Source organism: Plecotus auritus (genome assembly GCF_963455305.1).
Source record: "Plecotus auritus genome assembly, chromosome: 6".
NCBI classification, from domain to species: Eukaryota; Metazoa; Chordata; class Mammalia; order Chiroptera; family Vespertilionidae; genus Plecotus; species Plecotus auritus.
The window spans coordinates 24,770,121-24,797,138 of NC_137773.1; the positions used below are offsets into that span (position 1 = coordinate 24,770,121).

General features: G+C 38.7%; 1 protein-coding gene across 2 annotated transcripts in view; it reads right to left on the reverse strand.

Moving 5' to 3' along the window:
* The window catches only part of STK32A (serine/threonine kinase 32A), a 92,787-nt gene that overhangs the window by 43,330 nt on the left and 22,439 nt on the right, over positions 1-27,018 (reverse strand). For both annotated transcript variants that reach the window (XM_080673086.1, XM_080673087.1), the window contains exon 5: positions 1,407-1,580. In XM_080673086.1, the coding sequence (XP_080529212.1) occupies positions 1,407-1,580 (174 nt within the window). The remainder of the gene's footprint in view (positions 1-1,406; positions 1,581-27,018) is intronic.

Sequence of the window (27,018 nt, forward strand, 5' to 3'; positions counted from 1 at the left end):
CAAATGATTACTAAATGAGACATGATTATAATTAAAAACTCAGCAAATTCTTCAAGGATTAGAGATGACACTGGCGGTCACATGTGTTGATTTTTCATTTAATGGTGTGTAATGAATGCAAGTTGAGGTAGCAGACAGAACTCTCCCTCTGGGATCAATAAGCCTAAGTTTAAATCCTGGCAATGCCATTTGTCACCTGTTTGTCCTTGGCAAATCTTTGAGCCATGGTTTCCTCACCTGTGTAATGGGGATATTATAATGACATGAGGATTCCGCCTTCAGTTTTGAGAATTTAATAAGATACCACGTGAAAGTACTTAGCAGTGCCTGGCATGTCATCAGGAAATAGTAGCTGCTTTGATGGTGACTGGGTTCAAAATTCTCACCAGTAACCTAGGTAAAAATTTAATGTCTCCTAATCATGGTTTTCTGATATTTAGACTGATCTAACTGTGTCTGCTCTGTTCACTTACCACATCAAGTGATATGTCACATAGGAAATCATCATTAAAACTACCAATTTCTTTATAAATATAAAGTATTATCTTTCCCCTCTATTGTCTCTTTGGGTTTATAGCTGCCTTGTTATAGTTCACCTTTAAACAACACAGGTTTGAACTGTACGGGTCCATTTATATGTTGATTCCCCCCATAAATACACAGTCGGCTGTTCTCATTCTAGGATCTGGCACCTGCAAATTCAACCAACCATGGATCGAAAACAGTATTTTCTATCTACAGTTGGGAATCCTCAGATGCAGAGAGCAGACTGTAGGCCATTTTATTTAAGGGACTTGAGCATCTGTGAATTTTGTTATCTGAGGACGGTCTTGGAAACAACCCCTCCCCACCCTCCACCCCCACTCCCAAGATACTGAGGATACTGAAGGACCACTTTTGTTAACTTTTGGGGGAGTCAAAAGTGATGTGCAGGTTTTCATTGATAGGGGGCTCAGCATCTCTAACCCCTCCCTGTCTTGTTCAAAAATCAACTGTATTTGTCTTTATTTAACATAAATGTTCCAAGTGAGTGAAACAGGTAGTTTCACTGCTGACAGGTAGTTAGGACTCAAATGTTCTCCCCAGAGACTTTCCTTCCTACGAACTTCTTTATTAGTATTTCAATTAATTCATTTAATATTTATTAAGTTCCTGTGTGTCACTTTTCTCCTCTTCTTCTAAGCTTAGTTAGAAGATAGCACCAATATTCATTGGTTTTGGTCTTGGGGCACAATGTGCTTAGTTGTTTTTTAATCTTCAAAATAAGGCCAAAAACCTACCTCAAGGAATAGATGTAAGAATTAGGTGAGGGTTAAATGTCATGTTCAAGGACCCGTTGAATCCAGCAGGTACTGAATTCTCTCCTGTGCGCTCAGTCCAAGGCTGTCCCCTTGGACTTGACTGACCTGTGAATGATGCGCTGGCTCTGCAGGTAGTCCAGGGCCATGGCTAGCTCACAGATGAAGAGCCTCACAGTGCCTTCCTGGAAATGGACGTTCTGCTGTAGGTGATACCGTAGGTCTCCGCCCAGCAAGAGGTCCACCACCATGAACATGTCTTCCTCATCTTGGAAGGAGTACCTGGGAGAGAGTCAGAAAGGAAAATGTGTATGAAACAGTTACACACAGAAGAGTCCCAGAGGTGAAGACATCCTACGGATCCGAGCAGAGTGTGGTTGAGCTAAGAGGTCAGGCTTTGGGAGCAGATGATTTATCACTCGCTCTATGGCTCTGGGCCCCCAGTTCCCACTCGTATAAGATGGGAATAATAAGAATATCTACCACATTTGAACATAGTAAAAAATGAAGTATAATAGCTAAGTCATGCCCTGGAATATAGTAAGCATTCATTAACTGTTAGCTTACAAAGTTATAAAGCCAAGGAAATAAAGAAAACCTCATTTATTCACTAATCATTAACGATCATATCCTAACCACACTGTTTAAGAGGCCCATAAAATGTGGATTACAAAATCTCCTTGAAGCATTCTGGTGCCCATTTTCCCATGCCACACTTCATTGCCCAGCAACACTATGAAAAAGCATGTACCAACACTAATGACAGGAAAAGAATTTAAAAGGAGCAATAAAGAAGAAAGTGCACAGTACAAGGAAATGATTTACCTAGGGTTTGAGAAGAGGAGGTGAGGGAAAGCTTCTCACCAGAGGTAAAACCTGAGCTACATTCTAAAGGATGGTGACAAGAAAAATAACTAAAAAATAAAGATAACATCGCTGACATTTCTCCTGAGCAACTTCTTCACTGGGGTAGACTCAGAAACATCCAACAGTAATACACCTATCAGTCCCAGAATGCAGCTTTTATGCTCCCATTTTACAAATGAGGAAATCAAGGCTCACTGAAGTTCAAGTAATGCACAAAAATCAAGCACCCAATAAATGGCTGATCTGAAGAATTCTCCAGATCCAAAAGTCATATTCGAAAGAGAAAAGTAGCACATACTAAGCACAGACATGGGAGAAAACAGTGTGCATGGGGAAAGGAAACAGTTTGGGTTTTCTGGAATCATGGGGAGGATGGGGAAGTTTGAGCCTGGAGAGGAAGGCAGAGGGTAGATCCCAGGATGGGAGCTCATTCAGAATCTATAGATGCTGGGGAGACACCGAAGGGTTTTAGGCAGGATGAATGATCAGATGCAGGCTTCACACTTGATGGAGCAGGACGGGGTAAAGGGATGGGAAGAGGAAATGAGCCACAGGAGAGCAGATCTGGCCTCTGCTGTTTGCAAAGAACTCCCTGTTTTAAAAAAAATGCTTTCCTACTGCTTTGATTGGTTTTGTTTCCCTCAAAGACTTCACATCACCATAGAGCTCTTTGTATCAACGCTGTTTTGACATGTTTCTTTTGACATGATGTCACTGAAATCACATGTTCAAGTTTTACTTGAATCCAAGAATTAAGTGCCTGCAAGCAGTGTCCGGGGATGCAAACCAATTCCTTGTGACCAATTCTCTGCTCAGGAAACAAATGTAGAATATCAATGATGGGTGAACTGTACTTAGTACATTTTGTTCTTTATAATGATCATTGTGCTGAAGGATAAGGAAGGGACTTGAAAACAAAAGAAAAAAGAGAAATTCCATGAAGCATTAATCTGAGGCATTAAGATTCTAATGAGGAGTAACTGTCCTGATGTTTACTTGTTCAATAGACAAAATCGTGTTTACCACGGAAGACTGAGTCACACAGAAGATGTCGGAAATTAAGCTCATGGGGGCAATTTAGACAGAAACCCAGGAAGTGCTTTGTAAAAATCTGAGAAACACATCTTTGGTATTGCCTGTTAGGAAATGACATTCTTCACCTTGGTGCAATGACTGGCTGGTCGTCTCTGCCATAGGTTTTATGGGCACCAGGAAAGGTGCCTGAACCTGAGCTGTTCGGTTCACAGTTTTTCCAACTGCACCACTAACATTATGTTTGTTGTGTTTTACAGTTCTTTCAGTAACCAACTAATTAATATGCAACCATGCCTAGGACCTGTTGTACCTTAGGGTCCTCTCAGCTAACATAACAGAAATAATGATTGCTCAGGATGTGAGCAAAGTCTTTTGGGATGGCCAATGAATGAGGTAGAGAGGGTGAGGTGGATGAGAACTGAGTGTCAACTACAAACAGATCTAGATGCCAATGGAAACAATCTACACAGACAGGGGTGGGATTCAGAGCAGCTGTGACTGCCCTCAGCTCTTCACTGGAGGCAGGCAGGTGGAGAAATTAGTGACAGACCAGAGGACTCTCTCCCATGACTGCACTCAACTTGAATGGTGGGGAGAGGATCAAAAACATGGCAGCGGAATAAACAGACATGTCCCGAGCCTTATCCTAGAGCAGATAGAAAGAACAAATGAGGGTTTAACGGGAAGTGTTTGTTGGTGAGTTGAGGGACAGCTATACTCTAGGAGATGGTGGGGGACTGCTGGACAGGGCTCCCCTGACTGGTCAGCCCCCACTGCTGCTGGGTTCCCTCCTGGAGTGACTGGCTCGGAAGCGGAGACCACGCCATCTTGAAGGGAAAAGTGGATGTTATCAAAAGCCTGAAAATCTACAACTATGGCACCCACTGAACAGCTGCAAACCCCAGAACACAGGTCCCCAATTGGTGCAAACACGCAGATTCAGAGGAGCTCTACACTCCACCACGGAAAGGTCAGATTTCACCTGGGATAAGGTGAGGTCCCTGCTCCCGGCAGGAGAGAGAAATGCGCGCATTGCAGGAGCTGGAGGACCAGGGGAAGTCTGCCCCTAGAAAAATCTGTGGCTGTTGGGGCTGGCGTGATCCATGAATGTGGAAGGGGGTCCTCAGAGCTATTAACAGAAGGGAACTCTAAAAAACAACCCATTTTGATCTGATGCAAAAGGACAGCCTAAAAATTTTTAAAGTGTGCCGGCTGCTTAGACTCAAGGGAGGAAAAAAGACTGCACAGACTTGCACGCAGCTCTGGAGTTCGCACACTTACGCTGGCTCTTTTTTATTTATTTTTTATTTTTCCTCTTTAAAAATCCTTGCTTCTGATTACAAAGCCCAATACATAGGATCACCCAATTGGGGACACCCTAAGAGACTGCAGGGGCAAATTGTTTTTCTGGAACCTGGGGATCAGAGCGGGGAATAACCATCAGAGAACCAGCTCTGGAGCAACCCACTCCACCAAACTGGTATTGAGTGCCATAGGGAAGGCAGGATCTAAGCACTGGATAGAGAGGACCTATAGACCCGGAGGTCAATCCAGAAGCACTGCCACCCAGGGGTTGAATCACAAATTGACTCTTGTGTAAACACAAATAAAGGAATACAAGAAATTAAAACACACCGCCTGCTTAAAAATCAGGACTGGCTTACAACACTGAGGAGCTGTGGAATGCAGGGAACTGCAATACTGTCCTGACTAGGAAACAGGTGTGCCAAACAGAACAGTAGAGGAAGTGAATAACCTTCACTACTGCACATTTTTATTTTTTTTCATCTTTTACTTAAGAAACTATTTTTTTTCTTTTTTCCTCGCTTGATTTTACCTTTTTAATTATTACATTTTTATTTTCAATCAGTATTATTATTACTGCTATTTTACCTTTTTTTAAAAACGTGTCATTTTATTTTGTCTTTATTTTACTTTGGGATTAGTGTTCTACATTCTATTTTCATCTTTCCTTTAGTATCATTTTACTCTATCTCAACTTTACCTTTATGCCATCACTCTCTTCCTAACATTTCCCTTTTTGTTGTCCTGTTTCTCTTACCCTTTTCCTGCTTTAGATTTTCCCTATTCTTTCTTTTTACCCCCTGTTAAAATTTCACCCTACTTCTATATCTAATTTCCAATCCCCAGCTCCAAGTCCATACACACCTCTCTTCTCTGTCTTCACTATCCAAAAAATTGTTTTTCTCTCTGTCCTTTTGTTGTTGTTTGCTTGATTGTTGATTATATCAATTTTTTATGCTTGTTTGTGAGATTGTTTTGCTCATTCTCTTTTGTTTGTTTGTTTTGTTTTTGTTTGTTTTTTGCTTCTGTTTTCTCTTGCCTTGCTTGATATTAGTTGTTGTTTGTAGTTTGTATTCATCTCCAGGTACTTGTTGCTGGCATTTGTTGGGATTAGTGGCTGTTCTATTGGAGTTTTCTCCCCATGTATAGAGTTTGTTCCCCTCTTCTTTCTTATTCTCTTTATTTTCTCTCTTACTTTTTTTCCCTTTTCCCAATTTCATTTTTGCACTCCTTTCTTTTATTTCTCTGCTTCTTTCTCTCCTATCCTCTAATTTGCATTTCTCTGGTGGTCACTTTTATTTGGGTTTACAATATTGTGAATACATTTCTGTTCAATGCCTTGTGCATTGTACCTGGTTGTGTTGTATTTTGTGCCTTTAAATCAATGCAGGAGAGAGAGAACTACATAACCAGACACCTGAGAAGAGAGACCATGGGGAAACAAAGAAACAGCCTGCATATGAAAGAAAAGCAGGCATCACCAGAAAAGGAAGTAAACAAAATCGAGGCAAGCAACCTGTCAGAGAAAGAATTCAGAGAAATGGTCATAAGGTGGCTGAAAAGAATGGAAGACAAATTCGACAAAATATGTAATAACCAAGAGGAAATGAAGAAGAACCAAGAAGAAATGAAAAATGACATTGCTGCTGTAAAGAACTCAATAGAAAGCATCAAGAGTAGACCAGAAGAAGCAGAGGACCACATCAGTGAGCTAGAAGACAAGTTAGGAAAAAATACCCAAGTAGAGCAGCTTCTAGAAAAAAAAAAAATTAAAAAGCAGGAGGAGAGCCTAAGGGAACTTTGGGACAACACGAAACAAAACAACATCCACATAATAGGGGTTCCAGAAGGAAAGGAAACTGAGCAAGGAATAGAAAACCTGTTTGAAGAAATAATGACAGAAAACTTCCCTAATATAGGGAAGAAAAAACCCACACAAATCCAAGAAGCTCACAGAGTCCCAAGGAAAATGAACCCCAAAAGACCGACGCCAAGGCACATTATAATTAAATTGGCAAACACCAATGACAAAGTAAGAATCTTAAAAGTGGCCAGAGAGAGACAGAAAGTTACCTACAAAGGAACCCCCATCAGACTAGCAACTGATTTCCCAATAGAAACTCATCAGGCCAGAAGGGAATGCAATGAAATATACAAAGCCATGCAAAGGAAGGGTCTGAATCCAAGAATACTGTACCCAGCAAGGCTATCAATCAAAGTTGAAGGTGAAATCAGGAGCTTCACAGACAAAAAAGGACTAAGGGAATTTATTACCACAAAACTAGCAATGCAAGAAATGCTAAAGGGTCTGCTGTAAAAAAAAGAAATAGGAAGCGAAGAAGGAACACAGGGGTAAAGAATAAAAATGGAGACAAATAAGTACCTATCAATAATAACTTTAAATGTAAATGGATTAAATGCCCCAATCAAAAGACATAGGGTAATGGATTGGATAAGAAAACATGACATGACCCATATATCTGCTGTCTACAAGAATCCCACCTCAGAAAAAAAGATGCACACATACTGAGTGTGAAGGGATAGAAAAAGGTCTTTCAGGCAAATGGAAATGAAAAAAAAGCTGGGGTAGCAATACTTATATCTGACAAATTAGATCTCAAAGTGAAGGACATAACAAGAGATAAGGAAGACCACTTCATAATACTAAAGGGAGCAATCCAACAAGAAGAAATAACTCTGGTCAACATATACGCACCCAATACAGGATCACCCAAATACATAAAAAATCTCCTGGAGGATATCAAGGGAGAGATTGACAGCAATACTATCATAGTAGGAGAATTTAATACCCCACTATCACCACTGGACAAATCCTCTAAACAAAAAATCAGCAAAGAAACATCAATCCTAAATGACTCACTAGACCAGATGGAATTAATTGACATCTTCAGAACATTTCACCCCAAAGCCACAGAATATACATTCTTTTCAAGTGCACATGGGTCATTTTCAAAGATAGACCATATGTTGGGTCATAGGCAAAGTCTCTTCAAATTCAAGAAGATAGAAATCATATCAAGCATCTTCTCAGATCACAGTGGCATAAAACTGGAAATCAACTACAATAAAAACAATCCAAAAAAAATCAAACACATGGAGACTAAACAGCATGCTATTAAACAATGACTGGGTTACCAGAGAGATCAAAGAAGAAATAAAAACCATCATGGCAACAAATGACAATGAAAACACAACAATCCAAAATCTATGGGACATAGCAAAAGCAGTCTTGAGAGGGAAGTTCATAGCTCTACAAGCCTACTGCAAAAAAACAAGAAACAATGGTAATAAATTACCTAACCCTACAACTCAAAGAGTTAGAAAGAGAGCAACAAGAAAAGCCCAGTGTAAGCAGAAGGAAGGAAATAATAAAGATCAGAGTGGAGATAAATGACATAGAGATAAAAAAAAATACAAAAGATCAACAAAACCAAGAGCTGGTTCTTTGAAAGGGTAAACAAGATTGATGAACCTCTAGCCAGGCTCACCAAGAAGCAAAGAGAGAGGACCCAAATAAACAAAATCAGAAATGAAAGCGGAGAGGAGAGGAGAAATAACAACAGACCCCACCGAAATACAAAGAATTGTTAAAAAATACTATGAACAACTCTATTCCAACAAACTGGACAACCTGGAGGAAATGGACATATTCCTAGAAAAATATAACCTTCCAAAACTCAATCAGGAAGAATCTAATAAAATAGGCTTAATAACATAGAATAAAGGCTATTAACATGTAAGGCTACACATTATTTATGAAACTTTGGTTCTTACGAATACAATGTGTGTCACTGTGTGTGTAGCTACCAGCTTGTGATGAAAAATATCTTTCTTTCTATGGGTGGCAGTCAAGAAAAATGATGAGCCCTGGCCGGTTTGGCTCAGTGGATAGAGCGTCAGCCTGCAGACTAGGGTGTCCCAGGTTCGATTCTGATCAAGGGCACATGCCCTTTTTGTGGGCTCGATCTCCAGTAGGGGGCATGCAGTAGGCAGTCAATCAATGATTCCCTCTCAACATTAATGTTTCTCTCTCTCTCTCTCTCTCTCTCTCTCTCTCTCTCTCTCTCTCTGTCTCCCTCCCTCCCTCTCTGAAATCAATAAAAATATATTTAAAAAAGAAAAAGAAAAACGATGACACAGGGGGAAGCTACTGCCTACTGCAGAACTATTGCAACAAATCCTCATTTAGACCCTACCTAAGCAAGGGTCAGTTCTTATATATCCATCTAGCAAAGCAAGGGAGACACATGACTGGTATTAGTTATTGCTTCTACAAGCTATTCGATTTTGGAGAAAAGACATTGATTGATTTCAAATATATCACACTGAAGGAAAATAAAAGTGAGAAATGCACAGGCTTCAGGCAGGCCTGGGTGAAATATCACGTGAATTTAGAGAAAGCCTCTTAAAGGAAACTCAGAAAGGATACCTGTACATTGAGAATGATTTTATGTGTCACATGGCAAAGAGTAAATTAGATAGAATGTTTGTAAAGTTATTAGCACAAAGCATGGCACATAGCATAATGGCGAAAATCTTGGCCCTGAAGCCAGACTATTTTCGTTCAAATCTCAGGTCTGCCCTTTAACATGTTTGTAATAATTGGAATAAGCCCTAAGCTTCCCCATTTATAATAGTACATACCTCATATGGCTGTTGGGAAGATTAAGTGAGTTCAAACATATAAATGGCTTACAACAGTGTCTGGAAGATAGTAAGTAACAGATGTTAGCTATTATTATAATTACCTTCCTTTTTCCACCCATAAATGTAATATAGCTCTGGTAGTAAGCAGATAAATTTGTTTTATATCGGTGTATTGTATTCTTGTATATGAGGTAATTATATGTAGATAGTTATTGTCAGTGGTATAATCAGCACGGTTCCCATTAATTGAGCTTACTATATCTCAGACATGATGTTAGGTACTTTATGTGTATTTATTGCATTTGATTGTTACGACAAACCTATGAGGTAAGTAATATCATTATCCCCACTTTTTCCTGATTCAGGATAAGAATTCAGGTTTAATCCTAAAAAAATTAGCAAATCAAATTCATCAATATATTAAAAAATTATATACCATGACCAAAAGGGATCTGAAATCAATCAATATAATACATCATGTATTAAGAGTGAAGGGCATATGATCATCTCAGTAGGAGAGGAAAAGCACTCATTTGTGATAAAAAAAAACACCGCTTAACAAATGTGGAATAAAATGAAGCTTTCTGAATCCAATAAAAGGCATCCACAATAACACCTATAGTGAACATCACACTTAATGGGGGAAGTTGAATGCTTTACCCCTAAAATCTGAAACAAAGCAAAAATATCTGTTCTCACCTCCATTCAATATAGTACTGGAGGTTCTAGCCAGTATAATTAGTGAGGAAGGAAGGAAGGAGGGAGGGAGGAAGAGAGGGAGGGAGGGAGGAAAAAGGAAGAAGTAAAAATGCCTTTAATCACAGACAACATAATTGCGTATACAAAAGAATCATAAGGGAACCACAAAGCAACAACAACAAAAAACAACAACCCTATTAGAACTAACACAAAAGATAGCAAGTTTGCAGCATGTAAGGCCAATATGCAAAAATCAATTGTCTTTATCTATATAAACAGTGAGCAATACAACAATGAAATTAAGAATGCAAATACATTCACAAAAGTATCAAAAAGAATAAAATACTTAGGAGTAAATTTAACAAAGAATTGCAAGATTTGTACACAAAAAAAAAGTAAGTCTTTGCTTAGGGAAGATTGAAATAATGGGAGAAACATTCCATGGTCATGGATTGGAAGACTCAAATATTGTTAAGATGTCATTTCTGTCCAAATTGATATATAGCGTCAGTGCAATCCCTATCAAATCCCAGCAGGCTTTTTTTTTTTTTTTTTTTTTTTTTTTTTTTGCTTTTGTATAAATTGGCAAGAAGTTCCTAAAATTTATAAGAAAATTACAAATACCTAGAATAGCCAAAATAATTTTGAAGAAAAAAAAATTTGTGAGACCAATAAGTGTGGCATTGACATAAGAATAGACTTATATGTCAATGGAATAGAATTTAGACTTTAGAAACAAATCTGTGCATTTATAGTCAATTGATTTTTGACAAATATGCAGGAAAGGACAATCAGTTTAACAAATGGTGCTGGAACAATTAGATACCCACATTCAAAAACAATGAACTTAGATTTCCATGCCATGCACAACAGTTAAGTAGATCACAGATGTAAATGTAAGTACAAAAATAATAAAACGTTCAGAATAAAATGTAAGATAAAAATCTTTGAGACCTCAGAATAGGCAAAAGCATCTAGATATAATACCAAAATTAAGGTCCATTAAAAATTTGATAAATTAGACTTTATCAAAACTTTCACACTTCAAAAGACACCATTAAAGAAAATGAAAAAGCAAGCAATAGACTAGGAGAACATGTTTATAAAATGTATAACCTATAAAGGATTATGTCCAGAACATACACAGGACTATTATACCCCAAAACTCAAACAACCCAATCAAAAATGAGTAGATACAAGCATAGATTTCACTAAAGGAGATATACATGAAAAGATGCCTAATATCATTAGTCAGTAGAGAAATAAAAATTAAAACCACAAATTTTGCACCCATCAGAATGACTATAAGAAATAAGACAGATAATAACAAATATTGCCCCCAGGATATAGAGAAAGGAGAATACTCATGTATTACTGGTGGGAATGTAAATGGTACTTTTTGGAAAATAGTTTGTCAGTCTTTCAAAAAGTTAAACATAAACTATCACATCACCCTTCAATTCCGCTCCTAAGCATCTTCTTAAAAGAAATACAAGTATAGCCCTGGCCAGTGTGGCTCAGTTGGTTGGAGTGTCGTCCTGTACACCAAAAGGTAGAGGGTTCAATTCCCGGTCAGAGCACATACCTAGGTTGCACCATAGAGAGGCAACCACTTGATGTTTCTCCCTTATGTCAACGTTTCTCTCTTTTCCTCTCTCTAAAATCAATAAACATATCCTCAGGTGAGGATTTAAAAACAAAGAAATACAAATATATTTCCATGCAAAGATTTGTGCACATATGCCTAATGGCAAACGAATTGGAGATAAGATAAATGTCTGTCAAGTGGTGAATTGACAGACAAGATGTGGTATCCATACAGTATTCCCTATTCATGGAATACTATGCAGCACAACAAAGGAACAAGCTAGCAACACATACTACAACATTGATGAACCCCATAAACATGTGAAAAGTAAAAGAAGGCAGCACAAGAGTGTATGTTTATAAGTTTTAAAGTTATAACTTATAAGTATATGTTTATGTGTTTATTTCATTGACATGAAATTTCATTGCCAGAAAAGGCACATTTATAGATACAGAAAATAGATTAGCAGTTGCCTGGGGCTCAGGTTGGTAATGGGGATTAACTTTAAATGGGCACAAGGGATCTTAGATGAAGGAAAAGGTTCTAAGATTGATTTATGGTGATGGTTGCACCACTCAGAAAATTACTAAAGATCATTGGGAATGGGTTAATTTCATGACATGTACATATACCTCAATAACGTTGTTATAAAAAAGAGGATGTTGAGTAGGAAAAAAAAAATTAGTGTGTAGAGAGAGGTTTAATAGTATTTGCTCTAGAATCACGTGTTAGGAAATTGTGGAGGCAGGACTGCATCTAACCCTAAGCAGTTAACACACATGCTCTGCACACAATGACCAATAAAGTTCATGGGAGAAAAAACATCTGAAACTTATAATAAAATCCTGCCAGGGTAATTATTAAAATGCCCTTTCAAGTCAACTCTCAAAATTCAATTTGGATGCTTCCTGGAACATCTCATTCCAATGCTGGGACACTGGTATCTTCAGCCAGGGACCCTCATAGAAGGTTTAAGAACCAATATTGTCCTGGGCACTAAAGCAATAGAACAATTATCTGTGTTTTTCAGACTCTGAACAGGGGTGCTCACAGCAGGCTGTTCAGTTTAGGAGAAGCACTAGCCTTGTAGGAAGAGATCCCTGAGGAAAGGGCAAAGACAAGGTTAGGGTACAATGTTCCATTCTTTAATTACAAATTTGAATTTAAAAACCTGTCTTTGGCGCAATGGCCCATCATATTTCTCCTCTTGTGTCTCTGGAATAATTTTTCTAAGTGTATCTAGTATGAAATTAATAAAGAAGTAAAACGAAACTGGTATTATTTCACCCAGTTAATTTACCATGACAATATTTAAAAACCAAGGTTTGTAAAAGTCAGATTGCAACAGTTTATCAAAACTATATCCAATTGTGTTGTGTGTGTGTGTGTGTGTGTGTGTGTGTGTGTGTGTGTGTATGAAACTGATATGCCACAGCATCCATTACCAGCTGAAATAAAAGAAGGGTTAATGACTTGGATAACATTAGAACCAAGTTGAGACAACCATTCTACTGTAAATTTAGCGGGAGGGGATTTACAATCTAAACAAGCATATGTCATGACTTCTCATTAAAGTTGCACATTTCCAGCGAGGCTTGATGAGAGCCACTCTGGGTGAGTGATGTGGAGATGTAGGCCTCTCCTAAGCTCTGAATGGAGGCTACTCTGGAGAAACCTCTTTTGAAGAAAAGTTGGAAATATCTCTTTAAAATGCAGGATTTTGAGCCTGTAATTTCACTGCTAGGAACTTTCACTATTGACACACTTGAAAAATTATACCATGATGTACTTATAAGGAAATTCATTACATCATATAAAATAAAAAACAATTTGCATGTCCATCAATAGGAGAACTTGCAAATAAATTATAGTAAATTCATGTTACAGATTGTACCACATTTAGAGAAAATGAGGCAGATCTATATTCTGATGTGAAAAGATTTAATAATATATTATAAAGACAAAGTGAGGGAAAGAACAATGTTCATACTATAATATGCATTAGCGTATATAATTTACGGTATAATATATAGATGCAATGTTTATACCATAACTAGCATAATAGTATATTGATGCTTAGAATATATTTTTAAAAGGATATACACACAAGCATGAAAAAAATAAATATATTACATATTGGATGTCCCAAAAATGTATACACACACTTGGAATAATTATAAAGGCAGTGTTTATGAAAATACATTTCATTTTCAAAATTGAGCTCCCCGCTATTAAAGTGTGTGTATATTTTTGGGAACACTCTGTATATATGTCAATATTGACATAAAATTTTTCTTGAAAGTAAGATAACCAGTTATCTAAATGGTAAGATTATAAATATTTTTATTCATATTTTTATATTTTAAAGACCCAAAAAATATAACAAAATATTTTTTCTACTCTGATATATCTATGTTATCTCCTCGCCATGAGACATACACAGTACAGTGAATGTAGACAACAATATTGTGTTATAATCATCAAACTTGCTAAGAGACTAGAGTTTAATGATTTTAAGCACTAAAAAGAAAGGATCATTATGTAACATGATAGAGGTTCTCATTATCACTACAATGTCAATCATATTACAATGTCTAAATACATAAAATTAACATGTTGTACACCTTACATTTGCCCAATGTTATGTGTCAAATGTATTTCATTAAAAAATGAATAAAAGTAATATATGTTGTCTCATCAGGAAAGGAACTAACACAGATAATTCAGCTTCTAATCTATATAAATTATTTAGTACTTTTCATCAAATACCGAATGTTCACATTTCCATGATAGTTCTTTAAATGTTCCTTTAAAAAATTATAGACTATTTGGGTCTTCTAAATGAAGTCAAATAAGATTCACATATTACATTTGGTTTATGCACCTTTAAAATCTTTTTTTTTTAATTCTATGGCTTATCTGACAACTCTTCTTTTATTCCTAGAATTTTTTGTTGAAGAAATCAAATCACTTTTTTCTGTAGCATTTCCGCAATCTGAATTTTACTGATTGCATTTACATCACATCTTTCTAAGTGTTCCACAGCTCTGTATTTTGTGAAAATTGGTTAGATCTGGAGGCTTGCTCGGATTTAGATTTGATATTTTGGTGGAAAGACTACTTCACAGATAGTGTGTAATCTTTGATCAGGAGGCATATCATTAATAAGAGTATCTTTTCATGTTGTTATCAGCCATTAATCATCTGAATGTCTAGATCCAAAAATTCCTTAGGGGATGTGATATTTTAATTCTCTCATTTCTCCTTTATATTTTAGCTGGAGGACTTTTATAAAGAAAAATTGGCTTTCATCAATTTTTTTGGTTACTCTCAGGTACAGTTCCCATTAGAAAAAGTAAAGTAGGTAAAATAATTGCTTAAATTTTTTAATTGAATTTATTGGGGTGACATTGGTTTGAAAAACCATACAGATTTCAAGTGTACAACTCGATAAGACATCATCTACACCTGCATCATGCACCCATCACCCCAAGCAAAGCCTCTTTCCATCCCCATTTTTCTCCCTTTGCCCACCTCTACCTGCCTCCCACCACCCTTCCCTGTGGCTATCACCACATGGTTGTCTGTGTCTGTCAACATCACACTAAAAAGCTTTTGCACAGTAACCATCAACAAAATGAAAAGGGAACCGATTGAATGGGAGAACATATTTGCTAATTTGATGAGGATCTAATCTCAAAAATACATAAAGAACTTATACAACTCAACACCAGGAAGACAAACAATCCAATAAAAAAAAATGGGTAAAGGGTCTGAATAGACACTTCTCTAAAGAGGATATACAGATGGCCAATAAACATATGAAAAAATGTTCAAAGTCACTAATCAGAGGCAAATTATAACCACAATGAGCACTTGGGCTGTTTCCAGATCCTAGCTATTATAAATACAGCCCAAGTGCCCAGCAGTAGATGAATGGATAAAAAAGATGCGTGATATATTTACATAATGGAATAATATGCAGCTATAAAAAGAAGGGTCTCTTACCCTTTGAGACAGCATTGGAGGGACCTGGAGAGTATTATGCTAAGTGAAATAAGCCAGTCAGAGAAAACAAGTATCACATGATCTCACTCATATGTGGAATCTAATGAACAAAATAAACTGATGAGCAAAATAGATCCAAAAACATAGAAGTATGGAACAGGCTAAGGAGTCTCAGAGGGAAGGCAGGGGATTAGGGGTGGGGAGAGATTAACCAAAGAACTTACATGCACTTATGGACACAGACAACAGTGTGGTAAAGGCTTGGGAGGGGAGTGGGAGCAGGGTGGAGAGGGCCAATGGGGGAAAAAGGTGGACATCTGTAATACTTCCAATGATAAAAATTTAAAAAACACACACAATGAAATATTACTTCACACCTGCCAAAATGGCTATCATCAATAAACCAACAAACAACAAGTGCTGGCCAGGATGTGGAGAAAAGGGAACCCTAGTGCACTGTTGGTAGGAATGCAGACTAGTACAGTCACTGTGGAAAACAATATGGAGTATCCTCAAAAAATTAAAAGTGGAACTGCCTTGTGACCCAGTGATCCTACTTCTGGGAATATATCCTAAGAATCCCAAAACGCTAATTTGAAAGATTATATGCACCCCTATGTTCATAGCAGCATTATTTACAATAGCCAAGATCTGGAAACAGCCCAAGTGTCCATCAATAGATGAGTGGATAAAAGAGCCGTGGTACATTTACACAATGGAATACTATGCAGCTATAAAAAAGAAGAGGATCTTACCTTTTGTGGCATCATGGATGGACCTGGAGACTATTATGCTAAGTGATATAAACCAGACAGGGAAAGACAAATACAATATGATCTTACTAATATGTTGACTCTAGTGAACAAAATGAACTGACAAAATAGGAACAGAAGCATGGAACAGCTTAAGGCTTTATTTGTCACTTTCAATATGATGAGTTGGTTTCCTAGAATCCTCCCAAAAAAATCAGTAAGTTTATTTAAATAATGAATTCATGGGTTTGATGCTATCATCCTTATTGATGCTCAGTTCATGACTGTTCTTTGACCAATAGGAAAATATTTAAGTTGAATCATGTGTTATTTTGAAATGACCCTAGGAGGTTTTGTTAACTTTATGACTTTCTGATGTGAAGATATTCCCGGCTACCTTGCACATGTCCTCTTCCAGACTATCTGGGAGGTAGATGTGTTTGCTGTAATCTGGTTGTTACTATTACTAGGATTTATCAGTGGACAGAGATAGAAATAAATGAAGATATTTGATATGGGTAAAGGTATAGTGTACATATGCATACACAAATGTAAGCTAAGATAAATACATCCTAAGCTCATAATGACACTCAGCCTGTTCCTATGAAGGGCATTCAGGTTGTTTCTAGTCTTCTGCTATTACTGACAGTGTAACAGTGAAAATCTTTATGCATATGTCTTTTTGTATTCTGGCCAGTCTGACTTTGGTGTAGATTTCTAGAATTGGGTTCCCTAAGATAAAGACTTGTTAAAACAAAAGGTAAAGGCACATACAATTCTTGCTCATTATTGCCAAATTAATCTCCATAGAGGGTGTATGATTTTGTATTCCCAACAGCAACATCTGGGAGTTCCCATATTCCTACATCCTCTCTCTAGAGTATGTTGTCAAATTTCCAGAAGTTTTTAACTTCAGAAAAACCCACCAGTGGAGCAAGAACATTTGAAATGTATATAGTGCTTTTTCTCTGTCTCATAAGTAGCCTTATAAAGTTCTCCGAGGAAAAAAACACACCTTAAATGCCCCCATGAAAACACTAATGACCTCATTCACTCTTGCTTATCATGTGTATGTAGAGGTTAAACACCCATATAGCTAAAATTCATAAACACAGATCATTTAAGGTTTACATAGATCCTTTGGACAGTGAGTAGAATGGATTTGAGGGCACTACCATGTAAGAGTTATAATAAATGTCAAGTAAAATAGAGACCAACTCATAGATAGAAAGCAGACAGCTCTGGTGGGGAGGGTGTTGAGGGGTGGGAGGACTGAGCAAAAAAGAGAACTCATGGACACGGACAACAGTGTGGTGATTGCAGGGGGAGAGGGTGCGGAGGTGGAAGAGGGCATAGAGGGGATAAATGGTGATGGAAAAATTAAAATACATTAAAAATGTATTTAAAATATATTTTTTGGCAAAATAAACTTTTGGGTACATTTCAAGCAAAAGAAACTTTTTGTGCATTAACACCTTTGATCAAAGTTCATCTTTCTTCTACTTTAGTCTTTCCTAACCTATTCTTGCCAAACACAAATTACATGTTACCTCTCTCTGTGCACTTCCCTAGCACCCAGCCATTTCTCTGGTATAGAACACTCCAGCGACCTATCTATATAGATGGTTACATTATATTATATTGTATCAGGAAAATTAATATTTTTAACCTAAATTCCTCATTTGACTGAGCAATGTGATGAATTTGTGCTTTGCTCACATCGCATCCATCAGCAGCAAACCCCCTGCCCCCCAACAGCTTGGTCTATAATGAGCACTTGTTTATTCAATGGCTATTTTACAAATATTTATTGTATATTTATTTACTTGTACAGTTACTGGAGATAAAGGAGTAAATCAAGGAACATGGTTTCCCCCTTCTTGAAGCTAATGATTTATAACAGATAAACAAATATTTGCATGAGCAAATATGTGGTTATAGTGTGTGCTAAGGGCTGTGAGAGAGAAGTGCAGGAAACCATGATGAAGACTAACAGAAAAGCCTGGCCGGTGTGGCTCAGTGGTTGAACATTGACCCATGAACCAGGAGGTTGTGGTTATATTCTCAGTCAAGGCACTTGCCCAGGTTGCGGGCTCAATCCCCAGTAGGGGGTGTGCAGGAGGCAGCTGATCAATGATTCTCTCTCATCATTGATGTTTCTCTCTCTCTCCCCCTCTCCCTTCCTCTCTGAAATCAATAAAAACATTTTTAAAAAGACCAACGGAAGAACCTAATAATATTTTTTGTGCATTTTTATTTTTCAGAAGGATCTAAGTTTGATTGTAGGGGCTCATGAGATCCTCAGAGAAAGTAATGCACATACTTACCTGATTCAAACCATAAACTATAGCCTCAAATAAAATGAGCAAACATCCATGATTTATACAATGAAAAAAATTTGGGGTGATTTTTTAAAAATCACACATAACAGGTTGCCAATTATTTTTCTGACGTTCTGATGTAGTAGTTGGCTTTCCTTCAGCCCTGACCTTTCTCTGGACGGAGCTCTGAGTGATATTTTGCGATCTGTGGGCTCATCTACACTGGCTCCGGAGATGTTATTTATGAAGCCTGTCTGGGGAAAATTTGACTGATTATTTTCTACAGAATCTCTGGAGACCATTACCTCAGAGACTAGGACAGCCAGACAACAGGCCAAGGGGAATAAATGATGTTGCTAACCATATAAAATGAAAACCCAAGACACAAGCTCAGATGATAACAAGGAACAGTTAAATCAGACTCTTACCCATGGTGTTTATCAGGGATTCGGAAAAGTACATTTTGATGTTGACATTTTTTTGTGCTTCATGAGACTCATAGGCTGATTGGAGAGAGACGATCTAAGGGGGTCATTGATTCATTGGCAAATGGCCACTGGTGATTCTCAGAGTGATTGGGCAGCTCTGACTTGGCTGAGAGAGGTCCAGGACGTGCTGAGTCACAGTTTAAAAAAATGTTTTTATTGATTTTAGAGAGAGAGGATGGGAGAGAGATAGAGAGATAGAAACATCAATGATGAGAGAGAAACAATGATTGGCTTCCTCCTGCACACCCCCTATTGGGGATCGAGCCCACAACCCAGGCATGTGCCCTGACTGGGAATTGAACTGGTGACCTCCTGGTTCATAGGTCAATGCTCAACCACTGCACCACACCAGCTGGGCTGAGTCACACTTTGATTGGCTATTTCTCCAGTGCAGATGAAATGGAGAAACAAAATGTTCATCTGGCTCAGGGTGTTGTCTAGCCTCTACCTCTGTAGCCAGAGAGGCAATTTACTTCCTGACTAACCAAGTTGCCAACCCAGTCTCAGAATTTTAGGGCAGAGAGAGGATTTCCCAGCACTGCTACCAATTACAGACCGCCCCCCCCCCCACACACACCCCACACACATATCTCCACTGAGCTACTAGTTCAGGCATGACAGTAAGGGCCAAGATTCTGAGGTTGGGTCCGGGCTCAATGAAAAGCTTGCCAAGATTGATTAATAATGTCTGCCCAGGGATGGGGAGAGGGCAATGGTGCTTTCTTTTTCTTTTTCTTGTTCTTTTTCTTTTTTTATTGATTTGAGAGAGAGCAAAAGAGAGACATATACATTAATTTGTTGGACTCATTGGTTGATTCTTGTGTGCCCTGACTGGGGATCAAACCTGCAACCTTGGTGTATTGGGATGACACTCTAACCAACTGAGCTACCCATTCAGGGCAACAGAAATTCTTATTTTGCCATTCATGCCCTCCTCCTAGCCTCTCCATTTGTAAGGCACCCCACTTCCCTTCCCCTGACTAGTGTTTATAGTCAAACCAGACCAAGTGCATCTTCAGAAACGTTGGGATCTTTCCTGCCTTTGCTCTCATCTCATGTGGTCCTTCTATTCATCTCTATTTCTGATGTCCAGTGGTTGGAACTCTACCAGGGAAGCAAGAATAGGTATAATTTTCTCATATTGGAGTGTAGTAAGTTATACATGTTGATTTTTGTTTCACTAAAACATTATCATTTCAGAGCCATTTATTTTAAATGGCTCTTTAAACTTTTTCTTATTGATTTTGCAGTTGAATTTAATTTTTAAAAATTTGGTTTTAGAGATTTGGAAGTAATGATACATATTTAAATTAAAACATAAGTTAACACTGAGGATCTTAGAGAATTTGGAGGGTGGGATTTGGAATCCGGATTTGCTATCACTTTCTGGGTTTGTGATTTGGACAAGGAATCAAACCTCTCATCATTGGCTTACTCATCTTTGAAAGGGGACATATGATATCTGAAGATATATGAGACAAAGATATCACAATCTATGAGATAATGCATGTAATATCTTAGCATAGTACCTCAAAGGTATAAATCCTCAAAAATATTAGCTGTCTTAAAGAGTGATTTTACATATGTATAATTTCCCCCCAACAATCTACTTCTTCAGCCAATGTACAGATGACATCTTAAAATACTGAAGACCTTCCCTATGAAATCAGGACAAATAGACAAGATGTCCACCATACATGTACTCAATATTGTTCTCAATGCAAGTGCAAGAGGCATGAAAATAAAAAATAAGATGATTGAATAGGAAGAGCTAAAACTGGCATTATTAGTTAATGACATAACTGTAACTACTGAAAACCCAAAGAACCTACAGGCCAACTAGCAGAATTAAGAATATGATTTTAGCAAGGTCACTGGACACAGAGATAATAAATCATGGGGCAAAAGTAGGTTTTGGCTGGTGTCGGCTGGAACAGACAGTAAGTTCTTTGGGTAGCACTGAGTTTTCTCAGGCAAGCACTTTAAGGGGGAGCTAAGGTCATCCTAGGGATGCAGCCTTGAGCTTTAGAGCCTGTTTCGTTCAGTTCTTTACAGAAGAGGACTCAGGGGAACCCGGCTCGAGTTTGGTCACCAGGTGGACCCAAAGTCAGAGGTGGGGAGGATTCTGACTATGCTTTGCTGCTGGCTTTCAAGACGGAGAGAGGCACTGTGGGCCAGGAAATGCAGGCAGCCTGAGGAAGCTGGGAAAGGTAAAGAAATAGACTCTCCTTAGAACCTCCAGAGGAACACAGTCCTGCTGACAGCTTGATTTCAGCCCCATGTGATTTTACACTTCTGACCCTCAGAATTGTACGATAATAAATGTATGGGTTTAATTTTTTTTCCATATTCTTTTAATGAGGTACAATTCATTTACAGTAAAGTGCACAGGTATTAAGTGTACAACATACTGAATTTTTACAAATATATACCTTCATGTAATTGGCATCACAGTAAAGGTAGCAGAGTATTTCAGCCACTCCAAAAGTTTGCCACATATCTTTTAGTTAAGCTCTACAACCCATAGGTAATCATTGTTCTGATTAGTTATGTATTCATTGGTTGATTGCGTGATGTCTGTTTGTGAACATAAGTGCAAATAACAATGCAGGGCAGAAGGGAAATAATAGTCTTAAGCATATTATGAAAATAGCTTTGCCCTAGCTGGTTTGGCTCAGTGGATGGAATCTGGACCCGCAGACTGAAAGGGCCTGGGTTCGGTTCCAGTCAAGGCAGGCTCAATCCTCGGCCTTGGTTCCAGGCTCAATCCTCGGTCCTGGTCAGGGCGCATGCAGGAGGCAACCAATTGATATGGCTCTCTCACATCAATGTTTCTCTCTCTATCTCTCCCCTTCTCTTCCACTCTTTCTAAAAATCAATGGAAAAAAATCCTCAGGTGAGGATTAACAAAACAAAAAAAGAAAAAGAAAAAGAAAATAGCTTTAACCTCAAGTACTCCAGTTTGTGTTAAGTCACTGAGTTTGTGGTCATTTATTACAGCAGCAATAGAAAAGTAATATAGTTATTTCTGAGTGATAAAATTTCTATTTTCTTTAGAACTCCCTGCATTTACATATTTTATATATGTATTATTTTCATTCAAAAGAATGATTTATATTTTTAATAGTTGAGAACAAAACAAAAGACTTTCAAATGCCCAGGCCAGCTCCAGCTCAAGTGAACTTGCTCGCTTAAGAATCTTCTCTGGCTATGGGGACTGAGAGAACATTCCATTCTGGAAGGGGCTTCACTGAGTTGTTTGTTTAAAGCCATTTATTAAGCACCTACTATGTGTGAGCTGCTTTATATACATATTCATAGCAGTACCTTCTGCCACGGGTATTGCTCTTATTCCAAGTGATAAATGAGGAAACCAAGCAGAAGACATAAGGTATCTTGTTCAATTCACATACTAGTAGATACCAAGTGGTGACGCAGGGATTCAAATGTGGGTCTCTCTGACGTCAGGGCCTGCAAAGATCCTGGATTCGGTGTGGTTAAATGAAGGGATGTTTGTGAGTGTGCAAAAAGTGGCAGTGGTATGATGGGAAAAGAGCAAACAAGCAGGAGCCAGAAACCTGGTCCCACCACTAAATCACTTCATTCATTCAACATATGTATTGAACACTCCTGTGCGCTAAGCACTATTATAAGAGCTGGGGAATGAGGCAGTGAACAAATCATGCAGACATACCTGCTTCGTGGAGTTTGTATTGTTATGGGGTGTGAAAGACAATAAACAAAATGAACTCGGTTTCCTTCCACAAGATTATGTAAAGGAGTCACAAGAAGTCTACAGAGGATGGTAGAGTGCAGCCAGAAGAGCACAGGCTTTGATGTCAGGGTTCCTAGGTTTAAGTCCTGGCTCTCCCACTTCCTAGCTGGGCGACTCTGGGAAAAGTACTCAACCTCTCTGAGCGTCCATTTCTTCAAGTGTAAAACAGGAATAATAATCCCTATCAACCTAGATTGTTAGGGTGAATACATGAGATAATCTATGTAAAACCCAAAAAGTAGTAGAATGCCATGGATAGGAACACTATTACTATTGCCATTATTATTCTTATTCTTCTTATTATTATTATTATTGATGCTGAGGCTACCCTGAGTTCTCATAGTCTGTGGTTCCCTGAAGAAACACTGGTTTCTGAGTCACAGATGATGGAGGTGTCTTCCAGGGAACCCTTTAACTCAGCTCCATTCAGCCATCTGGCAGGACCCCCTTTTCACACTCCCAGGACAAGTGGTCCCTTCCACTGAAAACAGGCCATCTCATCTCCTAATTTCCTGAAATGACACAGGGACCCTTTCCACTCCCAGGAGCAAGAGAAACGGGTAAGGAGGGAGCTGGGTTTAGGAGAAAGTGGAGCCCAAGGAGCTGTGTGCAGCTGCAGATTCAATCACAATTAGCAAAAGCCACCTGGGGAACCGGCTGTGCCGGGCCTGACTGGGGCCCATTTGTTTGCATGCTGTGGGTTGCCAGGGCTTTGTTAGCAGCCCTCAGCGAGGGCCTCGCAGGAAGATTGTATTTGCTTTTCCTGTATGCCAGCCCTGTCGGGCAGCCTTCACTGTATAACCTGGCCTACATCTGACCACTGTGTTCAGAGTGGGGCCAGGTTCGTGGAGGCTGGGAAGATTTGAATTTTAATCAGAATGTTCTTTCACCCTTAACACTGCTGCTCCTAGGTAGTGAATTTCCTTCCCTAAAACTCTTCAACCCACACATACACACACACTCCCCTTTATACTTTTCATGCCCTTTTCACAGTTCATGTATTTATGTGACATTTTCTTGAAATATGGTTTTATAGATATGAGAGAGGAAGAGAGAGGGAGAGAGAGAGAGAAACATTGATGTGAGAGAGAGACATTAATCATCTGTCTCCTGCACACACCCTGCATCGAATCTGTGACCTCTCATTGCATGGAAGGACACTCAACCAACTGAGCCACACTGGCCTGGGCCATGTGCCATTTGACCATGTCAGCCTCTCCTGGGTATTGGAGATGTCAAGCAGGTCAGGTGCTCTTTTCACTCCTGCTGACATGGCTTCCCAATGGTGTGGGTCCCTCTTACAATTAGGTTGTTGGATTTAGCAAATAAAAACACAAGATGCCCACTTAAATTAGAAATATGAATAATGAGTGATCTCCAGTTAAAATATGTTCCATGCAATCCTTGGGACATATACTATGAATTATTGGTTATTTATCTGAAGTTCAGATGTAACCGTACATCCTGTATTTTACCTGGCAACCCTGATTACAGCTTGTCTGGGATGCTCAGTAAATACATACATGAATGAAGAAGTGAACAGAGCTAATAAAAAACAGAAAACCCAATTTAGATATTTTACTGGGAAGTACACAGGAACACCTTAGGGGTGATTATTTCAAGGTGATAGGATTATTGCAAAATTTCTGTTTTTCGATGTGATTTTGTATACTTTTCAATTTGATTTACATGAGCAGAAAAGGTTTCAAATACCATATATGTATGTATTTATACCTATATAAGCATGCACTATCTTAAACAAAATAAACCTGCTTACAAGAGAAACAATTTGTGTTTTCCCTCAGCCTGAAACCCAGAATTTTCTGAACACATCCCTGTGGTAAGGGACATTTTGGGAATACATGAGAAGATTATTAAAAGCAATATTGAGAAGCATATTCTCCATATCAGTAAACTAGATCACACAAAGGGGTACAAGGAGTTCAAAAAATACTGCTGCTATTTTATTAACTGTACAGTACCTCTTAAGAAAATTGGCTCCTGAAGCTTTGGGAATGTAAAAGTAAGTCCAGTTAAACCCAAGACACAAATCTTGACTAAATTGTACATAATATCCTGGGGATGTTTGATTATTTTTGTTTGATGTGCAGAATGAGGGTGGAAAACCAAGTAAGACAACCATAAGCTCTTATAAAGAATGAGTTGAAAACCCCTCCGCGCCCCCCACAACTTCCCATGATGCCTTGTTCCAAGCATCATTCAAATGTACTTTGGGTGTTTAATGATGGGCATGTTCAGGATGCGTCACCTTAATGGGGCAAGGAAAGGAACTAGAATTTGTAAGATGCTTACTATGTGCTGGGCACTGAGCATAGCACTTTGTCTCATTTCATTCATAAAAACAACCCAAGTCATACCCATTAACCCTGCCTTAGAACAACGTGACTTAATGATAAAGATTGCTCACAATCACACCTCCAGAAGTATTGCAAGGTTCTTAATAGTCGTGGAAAGAGTGACTTCCATTTACTATGCTGTACTTACTAAAGCAGATAGCATTTTTTAAAAAATATTTTTTATTGACTTAAGAGAGGAAAGGAGAGGAAGAGAGAGATAGAAACATCAATGATGAGAGGGGATCACTGATTGGCTGCCTCCTGCATGCCCCACACTGGGGATGGAGCCCACAATCCAGACATGTGCCCTTGACCAATATTGAACCTGGGATCCTTTGGTCAGCAGGCTGATACTCTGTCCACTGAGACAAACTGGCTAGGGCCAGACAGCATTTACTAGAAGATCTTTAGTTCAGGGTTTGAGAGACAAAGGTTTTCTGCTGTACCTTGAGGAATGGTACCCCTCCCAGTTTTCAGTTCTGAACGTGGGGCTAGAATCATGGGATGAGGGGTGGGGTGTCTCTTCTCTCTCCTCTCAATGTTAATGGCGCCCAATGTTCCACTGTGAGATTCAGTGTGAGAAGAAGGAAGGACAGGGTAGATGTCATGTCGTCACCAAGTCAGCACCCATGGAGAACAGAAAGGCATCTGGAATGACACCATGTCAGCAGATAGCAAAGTCTGCAAACTTTGGCTAGCTTCAAGTCTCATAACACCCACCCATGTGGTAGGAAAAAAAAACAGGATTAGAATGAAATCAGCCTTACCTACTCAGTGATGAGAGACAAGCAGGAAAGGGTAAAAGGCTAAGTCTGTCTTTATGAAGGGCTCCTGGTCTTAAAAAGAGAAAATTAGTTGAGTGAACTTTTGAAGAAGGAAAATGTGACTTTGGACTAAAAGAGCCTGTGAAGTGAGAGCACTTCCTCATTCTCAGGGTGGAGAGAGACGGAGAAAGGGCAATTTGATGATTGCTAAGGATGGGGAAGAAAGAGCTGCCTCCATTTAACTCTTTCCATGGCAACGTTTTCAATGGGCCACTCTAAAATACTGCCTGAATACATGAGTCTGAGCCAAAATTAGACTCACCCATGTCTCAGTCATGCAGAAGCTATAACAGACCTGTTTCCCAGCCACATGGACCCATCTTCTATTCAATGGCAGTGGATAGCATTTGAGCAAAGTGCATATTAAGTGAAGTGTGTTAATTAAAGATGGAGAGAGACACGTTTCATGCACTGGTTCCTCCAGAGGAATGTCCCTAAATACACAGTGACATGTCAATTACTTTTCCATTAGTGTTTGCTGAATAAAGACTTTTTCTTGCCTTTGCCGGCAAGTAAACACTGCTTGGCATGCATATTTAAATGACAGTCCTACGGAATTAGCTTTAAGAATGGGCTCTGAACATAATGGCTGCCTTCAAATGTAGAGCAAGATGAGACAGCCACAGAAAGACCTCCACACACAAGAAAAGAGCAGGAAGTCACAGATAAGGCAAGCCTCGCCATTTTCTAAGCGTGAGGTTGTAATAATGGCTTTGAAAACAGATCCTTGCTTCAAGGAAACCAGCTTTATTGCCAATCATTTGAAAATATGTTTTTATTGATTTTAGAGAGAGCAAAGGGTAAGGGAGAGGGAGATAGAAACATCTATCTATGAGAGAGAAACATCGATCAGCTGCCTCCTGCACACCCACTCCTGGGAATTGAGCCTGCAACTGGGCATGTGCCTTGACTGGGGATCAAACCAGCGACCTCTCTGTTATTGCCAATCATTTTAAGGAGAAAGCTCTTAGTACAAGTTCTATAGATCAACCTCATGTCAGCCAGTGATGCCACATTTTGTACCTAAAATCTC